This window comes from Schistocerca cancellata, chromosome 3, assembly GCF_023864275.1.
Source record: "Schistocerca cancellata isolate TAMUIC-IGC-003103 chromosome 3, iqSchCanc2.1, whole genome shotgun sequence".
NCBI classification, from domain to species: Eukaryota; Metazoa; Arthropoda; class Insecta; order Orthoptera; family Acrididae; genus Schistocerca; species Schistocerca cancellata.
In genome coordinates, this window is record NC_064628.1 from 95,893,126 (window position 1) to 95,918,263 (window position 25,138).

The 25,138-nt window shown below is 43.7% G+C and overlaps 1 protein-coding gene across 1 annotated transcript in view; it reads left to right on the plus strand.

Moving 5' to 3' along the window:
• LOC126176138 (transcription factor SOX-1) overlaps nucleotides 1-21,930 on the plus strand; it is a 383,045-nt gene extending 361,115 nt beyond the window's left edge. Inside the window, exon 7 of the mRNA XM_049923277.1 lies at nucleotides 21,679-21,930. Coding sequence (XP_049779234.1) covers nucleotides 21,679-21,930 — 252 coding nt within the window. The remainder of the gene's footprint in view (nucleotides 1-21,678) is intronic.
• The last annotated feature ends 3,208 nt before the right edge of the window (nucleotides 21,931-25,138 follow it).

Here is a 25,138-nt window from a genome sequence, read left to right on the forward strand (position 1 = left end):
GGACTCGTTCACCTATGTAGGCGCAATATATTCCATTGATTTGTGTTCAGTTCACCTGCTAGTCCATTTTTCGATCATAGATCCTCTACAGGTCATTTTGCATCGCCTGCAAAAAGTGTCATAGAGCTCCCGACGTTATCCACTAGATTATTTACATATATCGAATACAGTAATATTCCTATAACTCTCCATTGGGGTACTCGAGAAATTACCTCTGTATTTGCCGATTTCACCCTATTAAGAATAACATACTGAGTTCTTAGCCCTGAATTCAGTTTCCCATCTGTTCTGATGCTCGATGGGTTCGTACTTTTTTCACTAACCGACAGCTGGAACTATAATAGAGCTTCTCTTCGAACTCAGAAAGGTCCTAATTTCCGACTGGAATATAACTTCCGACTCAACCTACAGTACCGATAACCTTATAGCAGAAGCTTCACCGCACATCTAACTTCAGAGATCGCAACGTCAAATCACAGTAACAATTCCAGGCAGTGCTCATTCCCGAGATCCCTGGGCGCACAATAAAACACTGTCGCTGTTTACAAACCGCCTCACCTGTGTTTACGGTCAGAAGGACCGTAAAAAAAAAATAGCTCCAATGTTTCCTTTTAGTTTTGGCGGAATACATCAATGTGCTGTTCGTGTGAACTACTTTAATGTTCGTATTTGCTTTACAAACATAATGTTTCCTGTAGTGTCTAGTCTCTGCTCCTTTAAAATGAATACTTCGCTTGATACACGAAGAACTGTTTTATTGTACAATCTTTTTTAAAAAAATACGACAGTTCAGTATTTCTGACGGCTGGTTGGTTGGTTAGTGTTGAAGAAGTGTTAATTGGATTTCATACTAATTCGCTCGCTCTGACTCATTAACTCCTCAGAGAAAAGGAAAACACAGCCGTAATAGGGAAGACCATTATTCAGGCAGTCCCGCTACCGGCTGTTGGATTAGTGTAATACTTTGAATTATCTCTGCTGTTTGTATCCACATGAGTAGATTCAGGCGACTTCGAGCGAAAGGCCATCTGCTCACTGATAACACGCGTGAGAAAACCGTTAAGGTTGGGCCGAACAAGTAAAGGGCGGAGTGTGGAGTAAAGCAATTTCCTCGTGTGAGTGCGGGTTCAGAGTCCAAGGCCACGAGGTAAAATTTGTTCGCGAAAGCTCTGGGCAACAGATAGAAGCTGATAACATTTAACAAGCCTTTGAACATCTGCCCGAGAAATTCATTTCGAGATACATGTAACTGATGGCTCCAGATCCTCGGTTGCAGTCGAGGAAGAAAGAAGCCGGGGCAGCCAGTTAAGCTATCGCTTCGTATGATGTTTCAAATGGTGATAGAATCTTCATGGGCTAGATCCTCGCCATATATTAAAAAGCGCAGATATTTTCTTGCGGTGGCATGATAAACTTGCTTTCCCGCTGCTCAGGGAATTTCATGATACATATCCAGCGAATTATGTAGGTGGCACAAGAGAAATGCTATAAAAGAAATAAAGAACGCAGTGGTCAAGTAAACTCGGTTATGATTGTCCTCATATAAATGTTGTTCGAGGAAATAAATAGTATAGATGAATTGTAGAGAGACTGTACGTTGCCAGATGTTGACTAAGAAAAGAAGGAAGTCATAGGACAAATAGGACGAGAAATTTCTGGTGATACAAACATCATCTCTTACGAAAACTAAGGTATAAATACAAAGGGCGTTCAAAAAGTTTTGCACAGGCGTCTCTAATTTTTTTATTTTTTGCAGGAGGAGAATGAAATTTTTTGTGAACATTCTTGGAACATTTAGCTGTACATTGAGCCTACTCAGTGTAGCCTCCATCAGCTGTGACGCATCTGGCCCAACGTTCTTTCCATGATGTACATGCACTTTGGTAAAATTCTGGGGACTGACTTTTACATCATCGGTTGACACAGGAAATAAGGTCTTTCTCACTATCAAATGTTTTACCGCGCCGGTGGGCCTTCAGACGACCAAAGAGGTAAAAATTAGACGGAGCCAAGTCCGGACTGTAGGGAGGATGAGGAACAATTTTCCAACCCATTTTCCTGATTTTCTCCTGCGTCATAAGGGTTGTATGGGGTTTGGCATTGTCATGGTGTAGTCTGATGAGCTGATCCTGAAGCTATGGTCTGTGGGTCTTGATAGCACGTTACATATCTGCCATTTTGGATGATTTGACCAATGGTCTTATTCACGTCACTCACTGCCGTCGATGGTCTACCGCATCGTGGAATGTCCAGTAGAGAGAAATCACCTTCTTTAAACCTCTGCAACCACCGTTGGATACTGCTGTGCCACTGTGTCCTCCCCATAGACAGGGAGCAACTTCCTGTGAATCGATGTGGCAGGGTCACCGCCGGTCTTGAAGACGAATTCCATCATAGGCCGTTGTCCAACCTGACATCTACTTCACGATCCATTATGGCTCACCTGTAAATATAAGAAGATACTTTTATATACCAACTTATAGCTAAATGTTCCAAGTATGTTCATAAAAAAATTTATTCTGCTCCTGCAAAAATTAAAAAATATAGACACGACTGTGCAAAACTTTTTGAACGCCCTTTGTATACACACAGAAGAGCCAAAGAAACTGGTACACCAGCCCAATATCGTGCAGGGTCCCCGCGAACACGCGGAAGTGCCGGGACACCGCATGGCATGGACTCGACTAATGTCTGAAATACTGCTGACACCATGAATCCTGGAAGGCTGTCCACAAATCCGTAAGAGTACGAGGGAGTGGAGATCTCTTTTGAGCAGCACGCTGCAAGGCATCCCAGATATGATCAATAATGTTCATGTCTGGGGAGTTTGGTGGCCAGAGGAAGTGTCTGAACTCAGAAGAATGTTCCTGGAGCCACTCTGTAGCAATTCTGGACATGTAAGGTACTGTCCGGCTTGAATTGTCCAAGTTCGTCGGAATGCACAATGAACATGAACGGATGCAGGCGATCAGACAGGATGCTTACGTACGTGTCGCCTGTAAAGAGTCGTATCTAGAAGTATCAAGGGTCCCATATCACTCAAACTGCACACGGCCCACACCATTACAGAGCATTCACCAGCTTTAGTAGTCCCCTACCGAGATGCAGGATTGATGGATTCATGCGGTTGTCTCCATACCCGTACACGTCCATCCGCTCCATACATTTTGAAACAATACTCGTCCGACCAGGTAACATGTTTCCATTGTTCACGGGCCCAGGCGAGGCGTAAAGCTTCGTGTAGTGCAGTCATCAAGGATACACGAGTTTAATGGTTCGCACACTGACAGTTGTTGATGGTCCAGCATTGAAACCTGCAGCAGTTTGCGGAATGGTTGCACTTCTGTCATGCTGAACGATTCTCTTCAATCGTCGTTGGCCCCGTTCTTGCAGGATCTTTTTCCGGCCGCAGCGAAGTCGGAAATTTGATGTTTTACTGGATTCCTGATATTCACGGTACACTCGTGAAATGGTCGTACGGGAAAACTCCTCTCCATCGCTACCTCGGAGATTCTGTGTCCCGCCGTTCGTGCGCTGACTATAACACCACGTTCAAACTCACTTAAATCTTGATAACCTGCCATTGTAGCAACAGTAACCGATCTGACAACTGCGCCAGACACTTGTTGTCTTATATAGACGTTGCCGACCGCAACGCCGTATTCTGCCCATTTAGATATCTCTGTATTTGAATATGAATGCCTATACCAGTTTCTTTGGCGCTTCAGTGTATAAATTGTCCTTTGCCGATGATTTATTAATTACACGCCGTAAGCCTAAAGGAATTCATGACGTCAGTATATTGCACACAGCGAGGAAAGGCTTCAGACTTAATATTCTTGAAGAGCTAGAAATTTTCAAACACCTACCTTGTAATGACGGCTTCATTCGTAATGAACCGTTGCAGTTACATAACAAAATTCTTTAACGGTATAAAGCCATTACTTAGAAATGTCTAAGCTTAACCCCCCTTTTATCTTTGAGTAGATTCTAAAATATAGGTCTCCTCTCTCTTTTCTGTTTATTACATTGTAATCGTTTCGTACAAAAATGTACCTAGTATTTGCTGCCGCATTGTCGTATAATTTTTATTTTATTTCGCATAATCTGGCTGTTGATATGTGAGACGGAAAACTTACAAGCTATTTAAAATACTTTTCATAAATTTAGCAGCTGATATCTTCGACTGATATTCGAAGGCGCAACTTATTTCGTATCACAGTGTGGCAACTTCGGCGTGTGAACCTCTTAGTCCGATGCCACCTCCAATGACCGCTAACCTCTTTCAGTCTCTAGCAGTGTGTACTGTGCTACGCCATGGAGGTATAGTTTTACAGGCAGTTACCAGCTTCATGCCAGTTTCAATGTTTTTAATATCATATGTTTTTAATTGTTCACTTCCTTTTAGGAAATTGTGGATTTTCTGATATAGACATCCTTAGACGGAGTCGAAACCTGGTAAAAGTAAAATTTTGTTGCAACCGGGGCTGTTTTATACCTATTATATTCATGTACGGTTGCTGTCTCACACTGCAGTAGATCTATTAACTACAAGTCGTAAACATCAGTATTTTTCTTGTTTAACAGATATTTTATAATAATTTGTTTGCCGGGAGCTGTCATGTTTAAGTAAAGCTGTCGTACATACACGACGAAGGCGTGGAACAGAAATCAAGGTGAACAAAACCAGTTTCACGAAGCATCAGCCACTCACCTCTTTACCAGGAACTGCTGAATCTCGCGCGACCATTATCTAAGGTGCGTGTACTTCCCGTTAGGTGATACATACCAGTAAATCACCGTTCACCCGGCGAATGCTACAATTTTCAGATATACATCATACTTGAGACGTGGGGAAAGCTAACTGCTCTACGGTCCGACCATTATACTTGAAGGCAACAGCAATATATTTTTAAACCGCAGTATTTAATCGTGGACACTTTTTGGCTGTTCGGTATGGTTCTCAAACAGGTAACCGAAACACTTCTTTCGTGAATTGTTTCATTAGAGCATTAACTCGAAAGGAGTAATTTATTTGCTATCCACCGCCGGGAGCGAGTTAACCTTCTGCTGTAATGGGAAGATGTTGCAGACTGTATGTTGGATGCCCAACCATTTAAATTCGTCAAGCAGCAGTAGTTTAGCGGAGAATTTGAACAGGATCTAAATCAGGAGACGATCCATACACCATTTGTCTTTACAGCAATCTGAATAAAAATGTGACTTTTGTGTTCGATTGGGACAATGGCGACGTAAAAAGTGTAAGTATACGCCAGTCACCTTTAAGAACTACTTCCCAATTGCACGAAATTCGTTTGTTCTTGTATTATACAGGGTGTTTCAAAAAGGACATTACAACTTAGAAAATTCGTATAAATCAATTCATAGTACCTACAGAGGTGACTGTAGTGTCAATTTGTAGGGAAATACATAAAGTTTTGTCTCGCGTAGTTCGCTAGTGCCGAATCGAACCGTAAGGAGCGCTAGTGGCAGTTGCGTTAAAGATGGCTGCCTTCACTGGACCCGAGCGAGCTAGCTGTGTGTTTTGGTTTGAAGAATCGAAGTAGGCGACAACAGTTCAGCGTAATTTCCGTACCAAATTCGCTAAAGATTCTCCTAGTAGGCCTACAATTTATGAGCGGCATAAATGTTACGTAGGAACAGGGTGTTCGGTAAGACATGAGAAATCACCATGTCATCCAAGCACATCTGACGACGATGTCGTTGAATGAGTGAGACAACATTTTGTCAACAGCCCTATGAAATCGACCCGGTGTGCATCTCGCGAACTGCAAATCACACATACGATTGTTTGGCGTGTGTTGAGGAACAGTTTGCATGTGAAACGGTACAGATTGTCGGTCGTAAAAGCACTGAAAGACACTGATAAAGTTGCTCGAAAGAATTTCTGTGCGGATGTGTTAAATCGATTACGTGAGTACGAACATTTCTTGGACAAAGTCATCTTTTCTGACGAGTCGACTTTCCACTTGAGTGGCAAGGTTAACACACGTAACTGTAGGATTTGGGGCAATGAAAATCCACATGCAACATTGCAACATGTTCGTGATAGCCCTAAATTGAACGTTTTTTTGTGCATTGAGCAAGAACAAAGTGTACGGCCCCTTTTTTTCCGTGAGAGAAACCATCAACGGAATAGTGTGCCTGGATATATTACAACAATGTTTGATAACACAGATCGATCAGGATGATCGAGAACTAAATGTTTACTTCATGCAAGATGGTGCACCATCCCACTACCTGGCTGACGTCCGGGATATTCTCTGTGACAGCTTTCCAGCTCAATGGATTGATGCGCCAATTGCATGGCCCCCTACGTTCCGCAGACCTGACACCGCTATTTTTTTTTTTTTCATGGGGATTCATCAAGGATATCGTGTTTGTACCTCCTGTGCCAGATTCTCCACCTGAACTTAGTAGTAGAATTTACGCCGCCACTGAGTAAGTTACACCTGCAATGCTACAGCGAGTCTGGGAAGAAACTGACTTCCGGTGGGATGAGTGCAGGATAACTAACGAAAGCCACGTACAACATCTTTAGTTTAAGGTAAAAAAAAACTTGATTTGTTTCCCTACAAAATAACACTAAACTCAGTTCTGTATCTTCTTTCAATAAATTTATATGAATCTTTAAAGTTGTAAAGTCCTTTTTGAAACACCCAATACAAGGTACTTATTCAGAGATTGATGTGCCCTCATAAAAGGGTCTTGATAAGATTTAAACGTGGTGCAGAGATTGGCAACCCGCTCTAAATGTTCAGAAATGTAAAATTTTGCAATCCACAAACGAAACATTTTAGTATCCTATGACTATAATATCAATGAGCTAATTCATACAAATACTTGGGTACATCACTTTGTAGGGCTATGAAATGCAATGATCACATAAGTTCTAGGCGCTTCAGTCCGGAATCACGCGGCTGCTACGATGGCAGGTTCGAATCCTGCCTCGGGCATGGATGTGTGTGTGATGTCCTTAGGTTAGTTAGGTTTACGTAGTTCTAAGTCTAGAGGATTGATGACCTCAGATGTTAAGTTCCATAGTGCTCAGAGCCATTTTTGAACCATCCCGAGAAAGTGTATTAACAAAATGTCAAGAACCGGCTTTATGGTTTACTCTAGGGATATACCACAACCTCCTGCGTATTGCTGACACAGGGATCGTGAGGATAAGATTAGAATAATTATTGCACGCACACGAGCATTGAATCAATCGTTCTACCCGCGCTCCATACGTGAATAGAAGAGGAAAAAACACTTATAACCGGTTCAATGGGACGTACTCACTGCCATTTACCTCAGAGTACTGATGTAGATGTAGAGTCGTCCGCAGGTGTTTCCCTATATCGCTACAATTTTCTAGTGCAGCGACTTCGCTGTATACTACAGCTTCGTCCGCGGAAAGCCTTATGGAATTTCCGATGATATTAACTAGGTCATTTATATGTATTGTGAAAGCAATGGTCCATTAACACTACCTCGTGATTCGGCCGCAGTTACACAAAAACGTCTGAAGAGTTTCCTCCGCTGTCTGTTCCAACAGTATTGTTACTAGATGTGCCTAGGTGATTCCCAGTTGTGTTTTATGCACTTGATAGCAGTTTGCCATCAGCCGGTGAGTCGGATCTGATTCCCAGGCGGCGCCGCTGTCGGTCCGGACTGCGGCGACGCCCTGTGGCGGCGCGTGCGACTTGCGGACCCCCGTGTGGCGCCTGACTGATGCCGCAACAAGTGCTTAACTCGCCGGCCGGCGGCTATCTGCGCCGCGATCCATACACTTCAGCAAATCCAATTGCTGCATTTATATTCAGCAGCCGGGTGTTCTTACCCCTTCCCTCACCTAGCACGGGTGTTTTGTGTGTGTGTAAGCGCGCGCCGGCGCTCACGTCCATCCTAATTCACACGTGTCGTCCCTCGCGTTAGAGAGCGCTAACGGATTTGATGCTCCCCCTCGTCTTAGGCGGTGTTTAGAGACGTATTTTACAATCGTACCTGCGGTGGGAGAGGCTCGCCCGCTTACAAGCTAACGCGCAGTCGAGAGTGTTTACACTGGTGGGCTACACATGTTTATGCGCATGCGCGGCTCGTTTGTCACGTCGACGCTCTGTTCCATTAAGTCCGTTGCGCGCGGATGCAGACACGCAGCATGCTACTCTGTAACGATTCTGTGAGGCTTCGAAACATTGCGACGAGTATTCGAAGCCTTTCTTCAGTTGTTTGGTAGTCTTGAGAGAACCACTGTGCGTATAGTTTTGCACATACTCTCTCTTATGTAATCGTACTCACGATGATGGATAGCAGTATCACGATTATGCAGGGTGTACGGAAACTATTCGTTGAAATTAATTGAGATAGAGAGCATAAAAAAAATTTAGTTGTGGTACATATGGTCCCTGACGCCAATTTCTGATGCTAGGGACGATTTACACAGAAGGTAGTTCAGCAAGCTAATTAAAACAGTGGCATTCACAGGAATTGCTCGAATGCGCGACCAGTGGGTTGTATGCACACAGTACATCGTCGGACCATTGATTGTCGTTCCGTTCGAAGGTTCCTGGCACTTTCGCAATAGTATGACGGCAGTTCTAGCGGCGAGGCCTTCTTCTGTTTCCATAACGGTGTCGAACATCACCTGTTTCATATGCCTCTGGCGCAGGGCCACCTCGACCTATCCATCGATTCCCGGAGGTGACTCTCAGCTGATTCCTCACAGCAAGGCGTCGTGCTGAAAGTACATCCTTTGCCTAACATTCAGAGGTACATCCCCCGGCAGTTCTGCCAACACGTGTACCGTACACAGAGCAGTTTTGAATGTCAGTAAACATTCCCAGTCAGTGACACTGACAGAATGTTCCCTAACATTACAAGTTGACTTCGGAGACCATATATTCGTCAATGAAATACATTTGTTTTGACGTTCTCTACCTCCTCCATTAATTTGAACGGATAGTTTCGGAACACCCTGTATATGTCGATATAATATCACGCAAATGTAATTCATTTTACGTCTCTTTTGCTAGGTTGTCCTACAAGCATCTTCCATCTGATTCTGCAAGTACATACATACACTGCAAGCTAGCATACGGTACATGACGGGGGGTACCTTGTACCACTGCTAGTCATTTTCCTATTTCCTGTTCCAGACGCAAATGGAATGAGGGGAGACGACAGTTTATGCTTCAGCACAAACCTTGCTTCGTCTTATGTCGACTTTGCTGTTCTTACGCGAGAGGTATGTTGGTGGCAGTATGGTCGTTCTGCGGTCTGTCACAGTGGCGCTTCTCAAAACTTTCTCAGTAGTGTTTCGTGGAAAGAACGCCGTCTTTCCTCCAGGGATTTCCATTTGAATTCCAGGAGCATTTCCGTAACACTTGCGTATTGATCGAACGCACCAGTAACAAATCTCGGAGGATACGTCCGAACTGCGTCGATGCCTCCCTTCAATCCTACCTGGTGGGCATCCCAAACACTCGAACGGTACTCGAGAAGGGGTCGCGCTAGTGTTCTATATGCGGTCTCCTTCATAGACGAGATACACTTTCCTAGAATTCTCACAGTAAACCGGAGTCGACCGTTCGCCTTCCCTATAACCGACCCTGTGTGCTCCCTAAATTTTATTTCGGTTTGCAACGTTACGTCGCGATGTTAAACCGACACGACTGCGTCATGCAGTACACCACTAACATTATGGGATTGTTTGTTTCCTTCCCATCTGCATCGACTTAGATTTCTCCACATTTACAGCAAGCTGTCATTCATCACACGAAACATAAATCCTGTCGAAGTCATACTATATCCTTCTACAATCTGTAAAAGATGACAATTCCCCGTACACTACAGCGTCCTCAGCAAACAGTCGCAGATTGGTCCTTACCCTATACGTTAGGTCGATTATGCGCATAAAGAACCAGGGTGGACCCATCACACTTCTATAGGGCACTCCAGACGACATCATCGTCACCTATACAGGGTGTATCATAATTAATGGCGTAAACATATACAGTTTAAAGTACACGATACTAGAAGCAAAAAACTCTCAGTAAACATAGGGTCGAAAATGCATACCTTACGAGCTACAAGCAATTTTTCATCATCGATACTGTGAAGCACATCTCTTCTACTGCAAGCTCTTTGCTTTCCACATTTTGGGAAGTTAGAGGGACGAAAACAGGAAAAAATGTCCAGTAAAGAAAACAGAGGAAATCCAAAATAAGTCTCTTCTTACGATAAGCTCTGTCAACTCACAAACCAAACGGTGTGCTTCCACGAGCTGCTGCTGTGAGGGAAGCTACCACTCGTTTATTTCCTTGAGTACTTCTTCGATGTATATTATACTTACTTTACATGTGTCAAGGGCCTTATCGACCATACGCCTGCTCTATGAGCCTCTTCCACTTCTGCCTGTCCAATGCGCTGTCTGTCCAGTTGCTGCTGCTGTTCATCCTCACTGTGTCCTCCCGAATGTTATCCCGCCATCTGATTCTGGGTCTCCCTCTTTTTCTCGTTCCTTCTATTGTTCTGCTGAATGCCATTCTCGGTAGTCTATTCTCTGTCATTCTTGCAATATGGCCTGCCCAATTCGACCTTCTCCTCTTGAGCACTTCGGCGATACTACAGTGTTTGTACAGCCCTCTTAATTCTTCATTTCTTCTTATTCTCCATCCCATGTTATTTTCGTTGTATACAGGTCCAAAAATTTTCCTTAGTACTTTTCTTTCGAATATCAAGTTTTTCTTCATCTTTCTTTCTAAATATTAATGTTTCACATCCATATAACATCACAGGTGTAATGGTCGATTGACATAAGCGGGCCGGCCGGAGTGGCCGAGCGGTTCTAGGCGCTACAGTCTGGAATCGCGTGACCGCTACGGTAGCAGGTTCGAATCCTGCCTCGGGCATGCATGTGTGTGGTGTCCTTAGGTTAGTTATGTTTAAGTAGTTCTAAGTTCTAGGGGACTAATGACCACAGCAGTTAAGTCCCATAGTGCTCAGAGCCATTTGAACCATTTTTGACATAAGCGGATTTTGAAGTTACTGCTAAGTGATCTTTTTCTTAGAATTTGGATGAAACTAAAAAGTGTCTTGTTTTCTGTCGGTAAACGGTCATCTATTTCTATATCTGTTCTGTCGTTATTACTAAAAATGCTTCCTAGGTACTTGAAGTGGTCAACAGTCTTGAAATTGAATCCATCTACAGTCAGAGGGGCATCTTTTCTGGTTTTCTTACTTATGGGCAGGTGTTCTGTCTTTTCTTCGTTAACAAGTAATCCTGTTTTCTCAGCAATTTTGTACTAATTTTTCATCATTCTGATCAATTCTCTTTTGGAACTACTTATTAGTGCTACATCATCTGCATAGGCAAGTCTTGTAATGTTCACATCCTGTAGCTGGATCCCTTGTGGACTGGTTTTAGAAAATTCTCTATCAATCTTCTCTGGGACATAACCAGCTGAAAATGCTTCCAGCCCCAGAGAGACGTCCGTACTGAAACGATGATCATCATCTTGATGTACATCTGTGTCTCTTTGGACGGCCCAGTTATTTATCTGCGGTTTTTCGCTCGCCAGTTCGTTCAAGGCAGCAGGCGGCCGCGGATGCCCACACGGCTGGGTCAGGCAGACCCACCAAACGCGGTCCCTGATCCGCAGGCGAGTCACGTCGGCCGCCTATAAATCGGATGTGGGGGCGGCCCAGCGGCCCGGCGCTGGGACGGAAGAGCCCAGTGCCCGCAGGAAGCGGAAGCGCGTGCCCCGACTGCCGCCGCTGGCCTGGAATTTCCGTCATTGTGACGCACTATCTGGAAGCTCCTACGAGCCGCTCTTATCCTTTTTGTCTCCGCCGCCTTCGCACCGTCAGATAACTACGTACCACAGGTGTTTCTTGTTGTGTTGGCAGAAGAGCCAACACCGTTTTACTAGAGGAGGCCGAAATGCACGCGTTTTAGCTCACGCAGGCTGGCGTGAGTAGGGAAGAACTATACTGACGTGAGGTCTGGAACATGACAAGGAATTAGAATTCAGAAAGCGGACGTAATTAGTGTGATACTTAACTTTAATCCATTAATTATGAACGTCGCTCTTGACGGTACATGATTTAGAATATCATCTGTTCAGAAGACATATAGTAACTGAATATGGCGCCTTGCTAGGTCGTAGCTGAAGGCTATGCTAAACTGTCGTCTCTGCAAATGAGAGCGTATGTAGACAGTGAACCATCGCTAGCCAAGTCGGCTGTCCAGCTGGGCCGAGTGCTAGGAAGTCTCTCTAGACCTGCCGTGTGGCGGCGCTCGGTCTGCAATCACTGACAGTGGCGACACGCGGGTCCGACGTATACTAACGGACCGCGGCCGATTTAAAGGCTACCACCTAGCAAGTGTGGTGTCTGGCGGTGACACCACATTTCTAGCGGGTTAAATCAGCAGAAATTGCAGCAGAAGTCCGATAAGAGAAGTGCAAGGGTAAGTCAATTATTATCCGCGAAGTAGTTATATGGTTCAAATGGCTCTGAGCACTATGGGACTTAACATCTGAGGTCATCAGTCCTCTAGAACTTAGAACTACTTAAACCTAACTAACCTAAGGACACCACACACATCCATGCCCGAGGCAGGATTCGAACCTGCGACCGCAGCGGTCTCGCGGTTCCAGATTCTAGCGCCCTAACCGCTCGGCCACTCCGGCCGGCAAAGTAGTTGTAAAATGTTATCTTAATCAAATAGGAAACTTACAAGAATATTATTTTCGACATAGTCTCCTCGCTTTTCAACGCACTTGGTCCATCGTTGTACAAGCTTCCTGATGCCCTCATAAAAGAAGGTTCTCGGTTGATCTGCGAGCCAGGAATGCACCGCTTCTCTCACTGCTTCGTCCGAGGCAAATCAACGTCCCCTTAATGCCTGTTTGAGTGGACCAAACAAGTGATAGTCAGAAGGGGCAAGTTCGGGACTATATGGAGGATGATCCAGTACTTCAGATTTGAGTTTCTGGAGCGTTTCAGCAGTGTGGGCAGCGGTATGCGGACGGGCATTGTCTTGCAACAACACAACACCTTTTGACAGCAATCCTCGGCGTTTGCTTCGAATTGCAGGCTTTAGCCAGGCAGTGAGCATCTCACTGTAACGTACACTGTTTATTGTTGTACCCCTTTCCCTATAATGTTCCAGTACTGGACCTTGTCCGTCCAAAAAAAACTGTAAGCATCAGTTTTCCTGCGGACGGTTGGGTCTTGAACTTTCCTTGCACGGCGAATTTCGATGTTTCCATTCCATACTCTGCCGTTTACTCTCCGGCCCGTAATGATGGATCCATGTTTCGTCACCAGTAATGATCCTGTCTAAAAAGTTGTCCCCATCGTTACCATTGTGATCCAATTTTTTTTTGTTTTCTTTTGTTTTTTTTGCAGATGTCCAAGCGCGTTTGTTTATGCAGCAGTGTGAGTTACTTCAAATGGCTCTGAGCACTATGGGACTTAACTTCTAAGGTCATCAGTCCCCTAGAACTTAGAACTACTTAAACCCCACTAACCTAAGGACATCACACACATCCATGCCCGAGGCAGGATTCGAACCTGCGACCGTAGCGGTCACGCGGTTCCAGACTGTAGCGCCTAGAACCGCACGGCCACACCGGCCGGCAGCAGTGTGAGTTGTTTTGGGACCCATCTTGTACAAACTTTATGAAACACATGTCTGTTGTGGACGATTTCGCAGGCAGAACCGTGACTAATTTGCAGACGATGTGCCACTTCGTCAGTAGTTAATCGTCTGTCTAAGAGAATCATTGCACGTGAATGCTCAATGGTTTCTTCATTTGTGGCGGTAAACGGTCGTTCGGCTCCTTCATCGTGCGTAACACTTGTGAGACCATTTCGGAATTTTTCAATCCATTCGTAGACACTCTGTTGTGGCAAAACGCTGTTCCCGTACTGTGCAGGAAGTCTTCGATGAATTTCGGCCCCTGATACGCCTTCCGACCACAGCGGAGCAGCCGTGATCAACAGCACGGCAGCGATAACGAAACTAACCTAGCAGCTTGAAAACTGCAAAGGTATAACAACAAATAAAGCATGCGCAATCAACGTAAAACGACAGTACTACCAAAATAAACAAAAATATAACTAAATTGCGTATAATAATTGACTTACTCTCGTATTTACACATTTGGGAAGCGACGTAGGTGTTTCATTAATCTGCCACAACCAATCCGCTTACAGGACAATGATGTATAAGAAAATCGTAGTACCGTACACGGTATTAGGACCGTGAACCACCTCCGCGATGCTGACGATCTTCGGCTTGTTCATCCTGATCTGGCTTCGGGAAATGAACTTCACTTACAAAGTGCTCTCTGTACAGAGCTGGTAACATATCATTTCCGGACCACGCCTTTGAACTTTTCTTGTGACTACTTTCTACGACATGGTCGGTTTCTGGAAGAAGCCAGCTGTATTCATCCTGGAGCTGATGCGTCGGTCTTTCCCTAATCTTCCTAAATGGATTGTGAAGGAAGCCTACAAGGCTGGTTCAAGGGCGAGTGATTTTCCTATGACGGCAGATGTTTCGAAGCAGCTGCTGGGGGAAAAAAACCTGGCAGCAGGCAGTAGGCAATATTTTGCAGTGGCGTGATGGACGAGAGCAGGGAATGGAAATTGGCTGCATGCGGCTACATAGTCTGATTGGCTGGAAGACCAGAATGTTAAATAATCTTGTGGAGCAATCTGGAGCTCGCAGAGTCGATGGGTCAGCCGACAGCCTTTGTGTAGTATAGAGGCGGAGTGCCCCCTGCTCGTGTTTTCGTATTGAACTTCAGAATTTGGGAGAATGTTATCCTTAGGTGATCAACGGAGTTATTGCAATACAGAAGTTTCTGAGTTATTCCGGTTTTGTACGCGAGTGTTGTCGTTTGGCTAGTGCGCAGACACTCATTACATGCAGACCTGATGATGATTCTGGGTTTGTGGTGCGCTCAACTGCGCGGTCATCAGCGCCCGTACAAAGTCCCAGTTTTTTCACAGTCCAACCTAGCCTTTATCACGAATAATAATGATGATGACCACATAAACACCCAGTCCCCGGGCATAGGAAAATCCCCAACCCGGTCGGGAATCGAACCCGGGTCCCCGTGATCCAGAGGCAGACAACGAGCTGCAGACACACACATGTAAACCTGGTATTAGATTGTGAAGCCAAGCAGTTAGTTGGTCAGCGGTGTTTCAGTGAATGAGATGGACTTCTTAATTGTTATTTCATCCCATTCCCTCCACATGGACGACGTGTGCGTTGCCAGCGGCACAGTATTCTGCTCTTCACCCAGAAGTATTTTAGAAACAAAACAAAGATGAGGGGAAAAAAAGCATTAGGACTGTTTTGTTCTCTGTAAATTAAAAATCAAAGACGGACAGACATCATCATCATCATCATCATCATCATCATCATCATCATCACCACCACCATCTCCTTCACTTCAAGCATTAGGCCTTTTTTCGTTTTGCCTGGTATGATATCCATCGTTTCCTCCGTTTTCCTTGACTACTTCTCCCAACTGTCTTAAATCTTATCTGGAGAGGGAATATTTCTCAACTAATTCTTTCGAGTTGGCCATTCCAGTTTTTCCTATTTTCTGATATTTTATTGAGGGTATTAAATATATGCAGTTCTTCCCGAATTTCGAAATCTGTCGGCTCTTGCGCATCCCTTTACTGCTCTTAGAAACCCCATCTTTGTTGCCTGCGTACGACTTTCTGGACGTTTACTTATAATCCACGATTCTCTTCCGTAAACAAGCAGTGGAACTGCCATTTCATTGTCCTTTTTTTCCTTGTTTTATTTTTTTAGACATCTGTTTATTGTTCCACATATATTCCAAAACTTTGTTACTTGCTTCTGTATGTCTAAGTCATACTCAAATGGCAGTCACAACTTAAATAGTTAAAGTTTTTAACCTGTTCTATTGTTAATCACAATTTTTGTCGGTACAGAATATTCTCCACTGATTTTGTCTTCTTTTTTTATCAAACCTTCGCGAACCTTATTCAATAAATGTAATCCGTTTGTAGGTCACCATTATAAGCCAGCAATGTGGTGTAGTCTGCATGTAAAAGGCAATTCAAGCGGGAATTACTGTTAACCTTTAATTTCTCCGTTAAAAATCTCCTCCTATTTCCGAACTGCGTCATCTAAATAAATGTTAAAAAGTAGGTGAAATGCTGCACCCTTGTCTTACGCCTTTGTGGCTATAGGGTAAAAACATTTCAAAACGAATATATATATACATTTTAAAAACATACCGCTGAAAGGTGAAATTCTTATAAGAAAAAGCACTGAAGCACTGCACTTTCTCTTAAAATCTGAAGTTCCTGCACTGGGAAAGAAGTCTAGCCTCCTCCCCCCCCCCCCCCCCCCCCACACACACACACCGAATGCGCGTTCTTGTATACGTCGGCGCTTTTTGGTGACCTTGACCGCGGAAGTCAACGCGCAGTGGTGTGCCGGGATAAAACCCGATCTGTGGTCAGAATTCAAACCACAATTACTGCTTTCTGTCAGCAACAGTTTGGAAAGAGAGTTACGAAACTACAATTACGATAGCGTTAATCACTGTAATATGCCATCTTAGTTTTTGCGTGTCTTCCGGAAACCTTTTACGTGCATTCTCCTTTGGCGGTATACGTTCCTAGGTCATTACATTACAGTTTATTCAGTTTCGAGAAAATTACTAGTTTCCTTGGGTTTAATTTTCTTTCTGCTTGTTATAGTTTAATACCCCACCAGCTGCAGTAACGTTTATCGACAGAAAACTTCACAAGTTTCGAAAGAGCCGAAGAACGAATCGGCTTGATCGTAGTTTTGAAACACGTCCTATGGTAACACTCACCTAAAATGTCAGATTTTGAAACCCAAATCCTCTTAAAACAGAGGACATAAGTTTACAGCTACTCCGTCCCTCTCTCGGCCCTTCTAATTTTACTATTCTATGTTGTCTTCTTTTCCTTCTTCGATTTTCGTCCGCAAGTCTGCAACTACTATTTCTACATAGTCAGTTCAGGGAAGTACCGAAGGGACGGCGCGAGATGGGCCCCTGCCAAGGTCACAGGCACAAGGTGTGTGGGGGGGGGGGGGGGGGTGAGAATAGAGAGGAAGGTGCGCAAAAAATGACCGGGGGCCAAAAACAGAAGGAATGGAAAAAGACTGTTTAACAACTGTTTTGGGACTAAGAGATGCTTATCCAGACAATGAAATAGCTTTGCAGATATTTATGTGACTGCAACATCCAGTGAACGCAGTTTCAGCAAATTGAAGATGATAAAAATTGCTTGAAATGAAGGATGGGTGAAAGCACAAATTTAGGTATCCGTTGATGCAATACGCCACAGATGATATACTTGACTTCAATGACGTAACTAATGAGTTTGCCTCGCTCAAAGGGAAGAAATGCGAAGTAAAACTCCAATAAAAACACAATTCATGGGTAGGGATATATATTTCAGCTTTCAAATATATTCTTATTGTTTTATTAGATCTTTATTTTTTTCAGTAGTACAGCGTGCAGTCACTTCGTATTTTTATTTATGTCAATATGCATTTCGGGCTATCACCAATCTTCAATTGGCGTGATACATATTTGAATCTTCAGTAAGCAGCACATCGTTAAAACTTCGAGAGAAATTTATATGCAGCAGCTAGTCTGTACAAAACTAACCATTTTGCTTAGCTTGTGCGCTTAACTAGTTGTTGGTTGATTGATTTGGTGGAGAAGGAGGGGGGTGGGGGCGGCACACAAGAGAGGCTTCGGTCCTATTGGATTATGAAAATATTGAGAAGGAAGTCGGCAGTGTTCTTTCAAAGGGATCATCCCGGCATCTGCGTGAAGCGATGTAGGGAAATCACGATAAACCTAAATCAGGATGGTCGGACGCGGGTTTGAACCGTCATCCTCGCGAATGCGAGTCCAATGGTGCTAACCATTGCGCTACCTCGCTCGGTTCCGCTAGTTGACTATTTACTATATATTACTTTTTTATGTACTTACGTTCCACTCTGCTTGTTATTATTCCGATTTTCGTATTTATAGATGGCACAAACGCTTTTTCACTTGTATCTTGCACGGAAAGAGCGCCGTATCTGCCATGTTCCTGACTGACATCTTTGTTTACATCGGAAAATTATATCTATGGTCAGAGTTAAATTTGACTACACTCTACAGGCACCGAAAATACTATTTCTAATTTTAGCGTCTGTATGACTAAAAAGAAAATATTAATTGTTTAGCGTGAATGTGCCGAGTGTTCTGTGTGGTTATTAAATATTTGCAGTAGTGACTATACTGAATGTTACAAAAATAATATAGCACATTTTATATAAACGAATTAATGTTCAATATTTTACGCACAGTTGGAGTGACATTTATAAGCAATAAAGATAATACAACAGACATAATGTAGAACCACTATAAGCTTTGGATCGGCTCACAATGGAGTGTTTTTCTTTTTTCACGAGTGTATTTAGTGTGTGGTTGTATGAGCTAATTCCGGAAATTTCTTAGAAAAATTTTGTTGCATAGTTACTTCCGCTCATTTAGGTTGTCATTTGTGGATGCACACTTGTGAGGATAAATTTCAGTTTCTACAAGTAAGTTAATTCTTTTTCCTTTGTTGGCCAGGTGGGATATTTGTAAGCTGTAACCTACGTCTGTCACTTGATGTTCACCTTCAGCTAGGTGCGGGAGAAAAATGGATTTGCTTAAGTTTTTTTAAAGGAAGAGCATCCCGTAACCGTATACAGAAGATCCCTTCTAGCGCACGCAAGTGAAGATTTATAGTACATAAAGCTTTAAACATGGCTGCGTTGTCAGCGACCGTTACAAGGTAAAATTAAAGCAATTGCAGCCCTCGGTCGCGAAAATGAAGTCTTTTTCACCTAGGTTTCGGCCACTTCTAAGAGTGCCTTTATCAGAATTTAAAACTGGAATGTCACGTATAAATTAAATATGAAGCGATAATGCTTTAGTCACAAAGTATTAAAATAGAAAACATAGAGGCAAGCCACTAAGGGCTACACCACATGTTGAGCTGTGGTAGCATCAGACTGAGGCCGCCGCGTTAGCAATTACGGGCAGGTGAACTTTATACCAAAAGTGCCATCTAGCAGCCGCAAATACAAACCGGCTAGTTAACATTCCAAATATAGACAGGTAAAATGTGTGAAACATGAAGTAAGAGGCAATATTTTATCTGCCAGCAGCAGACATGGTAAAAATTTGTGTACATAGGAGCTTAGAAGTACAGTTTAAAGGCTGATCGCTCGACTAGAGTGGCCAGGATGTTCTGCAGACATGAATCCTATCGAACATGCCTGGGATAGATTGAAAAAGGCTGTTTATGGGCGACGTGGCCCACCAACCACTCTCAGGGATCGACGCCGAATCGCCGTTGAGGAATGGACAATCTGGACTAACAGTGCCTCGTTGAATTTGTGGATAGTATGCCAAGACGAATACAGGCATCCATCAATGCAAGAGGACGTGCTACTGGGTATTAGAGGTACCGGCGTGTACAGCAATCTGGACCACCACCTCTGAATATCGCTGTATGGTAGTAGAACAAGCAATGTGTGGTTTTCATGAGCAATAAAAAGGGCGGAAATGATGTTTAAGTTCATCTCTATTCCAATTTTCTGTGCGAGTTCCGGAACTCTCGGAATCGAGGTGATGCAAAACCTTTTTTTGTGTGTGTAGTTTGTGCTGCACCTATGTCAATTCTTTGAACTAAAAACTCTCTTCTTAACATGTCTGGAACCACCGACTTTTAATTTCTTTTCATTGACAAAGTACTTACCATCGAAGCCAATTTTCTCCTGCATGCCAGCCACTGTGGCCGAGCAGTTCTAGGCGCTTCAGACCGGAACCGCACAGTTGCAACGGTCGCAGGTTCGAATCCTGCCTCGGGCATGGATGTGTGTGATGTCCTTAGGTTTAAGGAGTTCTAAGTCTAGGGGACTCATGACCTCAGATGTGAAGTACCGTAGTGCTTAGAGCCATTTGAACCATTTTCTCCTGAGTAACTGTAAGAAATTTTTGTTATGTCGGGCATTCGTCATTCACGTGGAGCACTTTAAAACATCGTTGTTAAAATCATCCATTTGTGTTACAGGTTCCTTGCGATTTTGATGCTTTCCAGGCGACGCGAAAGCAACTTTTTCTACAGTTCCTACTGTTCTGACACTTTCGTTTACAATTCCCTTTACAGTTCTCTTGCCGACACCACATGGTTCTCGAGTCCGTTCTTGTGTCTTCGAATGTCAGCAGTAGGAGACGTGCTTTGAAATTCACGTTTGAAAAAGTTATAATTGTGGTAAATAATCCCTCTCACCTGCTTATGAAGCACTTCACATGTATTGTCGTCACCTGATTCTTTCTAATCGCACTGAAACATTTACAGATACACACTCACAGGTATACTGCTACAAGAAAAAAAAAAAGAAAATAAAAAACCTAACAGCTGAATGAATAATTTGGTTGTCGCGAAGTACAGCAACAGTGCAACATGTAGGAGCGAGATTCTCGCTGTGCTACTGTAACTCGGTGATAACCACTCGGGGAGAGAATGAATATTATTGGTTGTCAGTGGCTAGTGGAGGGGGATGCACAGAACGTCTAAAAATTGGGCCACCTTGCTACGTGATGCGGACTTTAATAAAAGCAGAGGTGACAGTAGAACTTTCTGAATGATCACCTTCCAAGTGTGAGCGTGGCGGGACTCAACGTAATACTTACAAAAATCGTGAGCGCAGGCTTTAGTTTAGAACGGCACTTCCGCTCCAGCGCTCAGCATTTCCCCCCACGCATGCCATACCGACTGCTTATCTACCGGCTACTGCGCACGCTCTACTCCCCTGTATTAAACACCTGCTGTGTTTGTCGCTGTTACACCTGCATCCCACCCACTCTCCATGTTACCACACTCCATACCCTTGCCCAAGGTGGCTTCCGCCAACTCCCCCTCCCTGATGATGCCCCCGTCCTCTCCATCTACCCCTCCTACCAGCTTTGATCCTCCCGTTCCCCCTCCAGCGTTTTTCCCCCTCCAATGTTTTTCCCCCCTCCAGTGTTTTTCCCCCTCTTGGGTTTTTCCTCCAGGGCACCCTCTCCCTTCTCTCCCTCCTCACTTCCTCCCCCCTCCTCTCTCCCTCGCATCCCCCCTCCCTGGGCTTCCACACACCCATTACCCTCTCCCCTCCCCCCTTTTCTCTCCCACTGCCGTCTCCCCGTCTCTCTCCTCCCCTCCGCTCTTCCCTCTGGCAGGCCCCCGGCTTTTTCGTGTGCAAAGTATGTTTTTAGTGCGCTGGAGATCGTCGCCACTGTAATAGTGTTTGTCTTTCCGTCATTTACTCAATGTCTCTCCTTCAGTACTCTTCCGTTCACGTGTGATACTCTGTGTCTCCGTTGTGTACAGTGCTGAACGTTTTTATGCAAACAGCGCATCCGTGAACGCCTAAATTTATTTTAAACGCATATCCTCCGTGTATGTTTGTTTATATGTCTTCCTGTTTTATGTATTTTTTTTTTTTCTGTGGCCGAAGAGCGGCATAGATAGGCCGCTGCCGGCCTACCTTTCTGTAAAGGTGCTGAAATTACAATAAAGAGAAAAACGTCTGTGTTGCAGAACTTCCGCGAGCAGCGCATCGACGGGTGCGCGCTGCCGCTGCTGACGGAGGAGCACATGACGGGCGCGCTGGGCATGCGGCTGGGCCCCGCGCTCAAGCTGCGCGCCGCGCTCGCCAGGCGCCTCGGCCAGTGCGCCGCCTGCGCGCATTGCCTCCACTGCCACGCACCGCAGCCCGCGCAGGCGCAGGCGCAGGCGAGCGCGGCCGCCGGACACTCGCCCGCCTCCAGGCCGGCCAGCACCGGCGTCTAGGCGCCAGGCTGCCTGCACAGAGACCGTCGAGCGTCAGCGGGTGAAACTTCGGACCAAACAGTTTCTGCGATCGGACAGTGCTCGTCTGCCTGACCACACAGACTCCGAGACCTAGCTGGGCGCCACTGTGAAGACTCGTGGTGTGTTAGTGCGGCAGAAAAATTCCCATCCACGTCTCAAAAAGATTACTTCGATATCACAAGACTATGCAGAATGGAAATTGGGGAGTAAACTTTAACTCGCACGTACACGGGGCCAGTTCGAGAACATTTTACCACACAAGCAGTGCCCAATCTCAGACTGGCGCTCAAAGTGGCTGCTAGTAACTCTGATACCTTCAGCATAAAAATCTTACAGTTAAGGCACCTCTGGCACCCAAACAGCAGCTTCTGTCACTTGGCCCTTAAACTGGCCCTGCACATACAAAGTTTTTTATTTTCAAAACCACCGTACAATTTTACAAGAGAATATCTTTCACATGCCTGTTTGGGCTTACTTTTCAGCAATTATGTTTAGCATCAAAGCTTTGATTTGCATTTCACAAATGCCAAATGTGCCCTCCACCAAATGCACGACATCTGTCCAGATGACTGACGAACTCGTCCTGTACGTCTGAGAATGTGTTTGGAGTTAATGCAATCAGAGCTGGTGCCACAGTTCACCCAAAGTTGTTGGGAGTGGAGGCATGTCGATTGGGCCTATCACAAACCTACACTAAAAATGTCATATACCCTGTGATCAGGCAACCGTGGAAACCAGTGGTGCAATGTGAGATCCGTACACCCCTTATCACTGAGGCAGTACTCTCAAATAAAATTATGCCACACAGTTTTTAACTGAATTGCACATGTTGAGATGGAGAATGGAAAATGCCTTTTGTTGATGTGATATCTCCGTCTCCTCTCGATGCACAAAAACCATTTGGGGCTAAATGATGTTCTCAATGAAATAATTGACAGTCCAAACTCTAGAGCAACAACTACAAGAGAAGCCTGCAATTTCAAACATTGCCTCTAGACATTGCTCTTGGTTTTCTTGTCTATGTTTTTCAAAGGAGGATTTTAAAGACTGAACAGTTTTTCAACACTCTTCAAAAAAAAAGAAAAGAAAAAAAGGGAAAAAAAGAAAGTGAAGTTCATTAACAGTGCTGTTTCAGAATGCGTAGCTTACATCAAAAACTTAGGAAATGAAGATAAATTCATCAACTTTTTCAATCCCATGAAATGCTCGACCAATTTGCAAGCTGAACCTTCCACGAATAGAGCTGAAGTGACAGATGAATACATTGGCAATCCATTGCTGTCAAAATACTACCAGGTGTACTCTGAGGTAATGGATAATATTTTCACGACAGTGGAAACCAGGTTTTCACATTGTGGTAAACTGCTCTTTCTTAAATTAGATGATACTATTCAGTCTGCCAATTATGTTCGGCATTTCCTAGTAGACAGTTTGGGAGACATTATGAAAAGAATGATGGAGAATTAAATGGGTCAAATTCTTCCAGAAGCTCTCAAACAGTTTTGTTTAATTGCTACTATTCTTCCAACATGTACTTCAGTTGAAAGTTTTTCTTGTATTAAGAAAAAATTGAGGAACAGTGCAGCTTCAGGATAATACAGGCTTCAGGCTTTCTTTCAACAGTCTTCCAAACACACAGCAGTTCTCAACAGTGTTGTTGGTAAACACATGAGATGGAACTGTAATGCCAGAATAATATCAGCCATACATATTGGGTAATGAGTGAGGTCTCTAGCCACACCAGGGGCACCCCTATTGTCAGCCACATAAACTGACAACTTATGCACCAGGGAAAACACTTCATTCCAGTGTTTCTATCTTTATTCGTGTACATGAAATAGTCTTGTGAAATCACAATAATCTTTTTGAAATAACCTGTATTTTGCAAAGATATGTTACATGCAATATTTCCTGTGCAAAAGTGATTCTCTGATGGCACCACCGTAATGCAAAATGAGCTGACTGGAATAGTATTGTAATAAGACTCCACAATTTTGCCAATTACTGCCAAGGTCGGAATCACTGCTCCAGAGGAATCGGTCTTGAAACTCAATGGGAAGCATAACTGCTGGCCTCATTTGTGTAATAACTATTTTTTCAATACTGTACAACTATATGGACAAACCTTACACAGTGCACCAAGTGCCACATTAGTGGAGGCACTGGCTGCACTTTTACTAAAGCACTGAACCTTTGCTCACAGACAGAAAATTTAAAGACACTGAACTACAATACAAATAGTAATGTTGACAGTGAACAGACTCTGAACAGTGTTGAGAGATTTGTTGATGTTTTGCTCTTGAAGCAGCTGTTCCTGATGATACTTAAATAGAAATGTATTTTAATTAAATGTACTTTTAAGGAAACATGTAAGGTGAAGTTGAGTTAGAAGAAGTAATACAGTTTTCCCCCTCTGATCTCTTTCCTCATTTGCAAAAAACTTGCAGTAGTTTATTATGGTCTGACACTGTGTATACTTGTAAAATTTGCTCATTAAACTGTCTATTGCATGCCCTACTATTCGATTTCATCACAAGTAACTCAATCCAAGCTCCACAATCCTTAGGAATTTTGTTTTTATCATGTCCGTCCATCTATGAATCCTGTGTGATGCTCCACTAGTAACTAAAACTGTTTTTATTAAATGTCAATGTTTTTATTAAATGTCAATAAGAACAAGCTGTATTATGCCAACCACTGCTCAAAATGCTAGCATTTACTTCTCACATACATTCTGACTGCAACAGTTCTGGTGGAAGCATCTTTACAGATTTGAAAAGTCTATTATTTTTTTAACATTGCAAATAATCACAAAAGGTATGCTGTCTACAACAAACAGCACATTATTCTCCTCCTCCTTCTCCTCCAATCTTACATGTTACGTGTGGCTTAATTTAATCAGCTAAAATAGCCAATATGTGTCAACTGTTGCAAAGGAAGACGTAGTGTAACTAAAAACTAGTTATTGTTTAAAGTGACTTTAGAGATTCTTGTAACAACAGATATTTATCAGGATAATTTGTTGATGTCTGAGAGGCATCTTTCAGTACTGTGGAAGCTGTCTTATAACAGAAAGTAGAACAAAAAATATGACTGATGATGAGACTACCTAGCATGAGACATCTTCATTGGCTGGATACAAATCAGAAAGTGAAGACTGGCAGCAGTAGTCTCATTAACAAGAGCA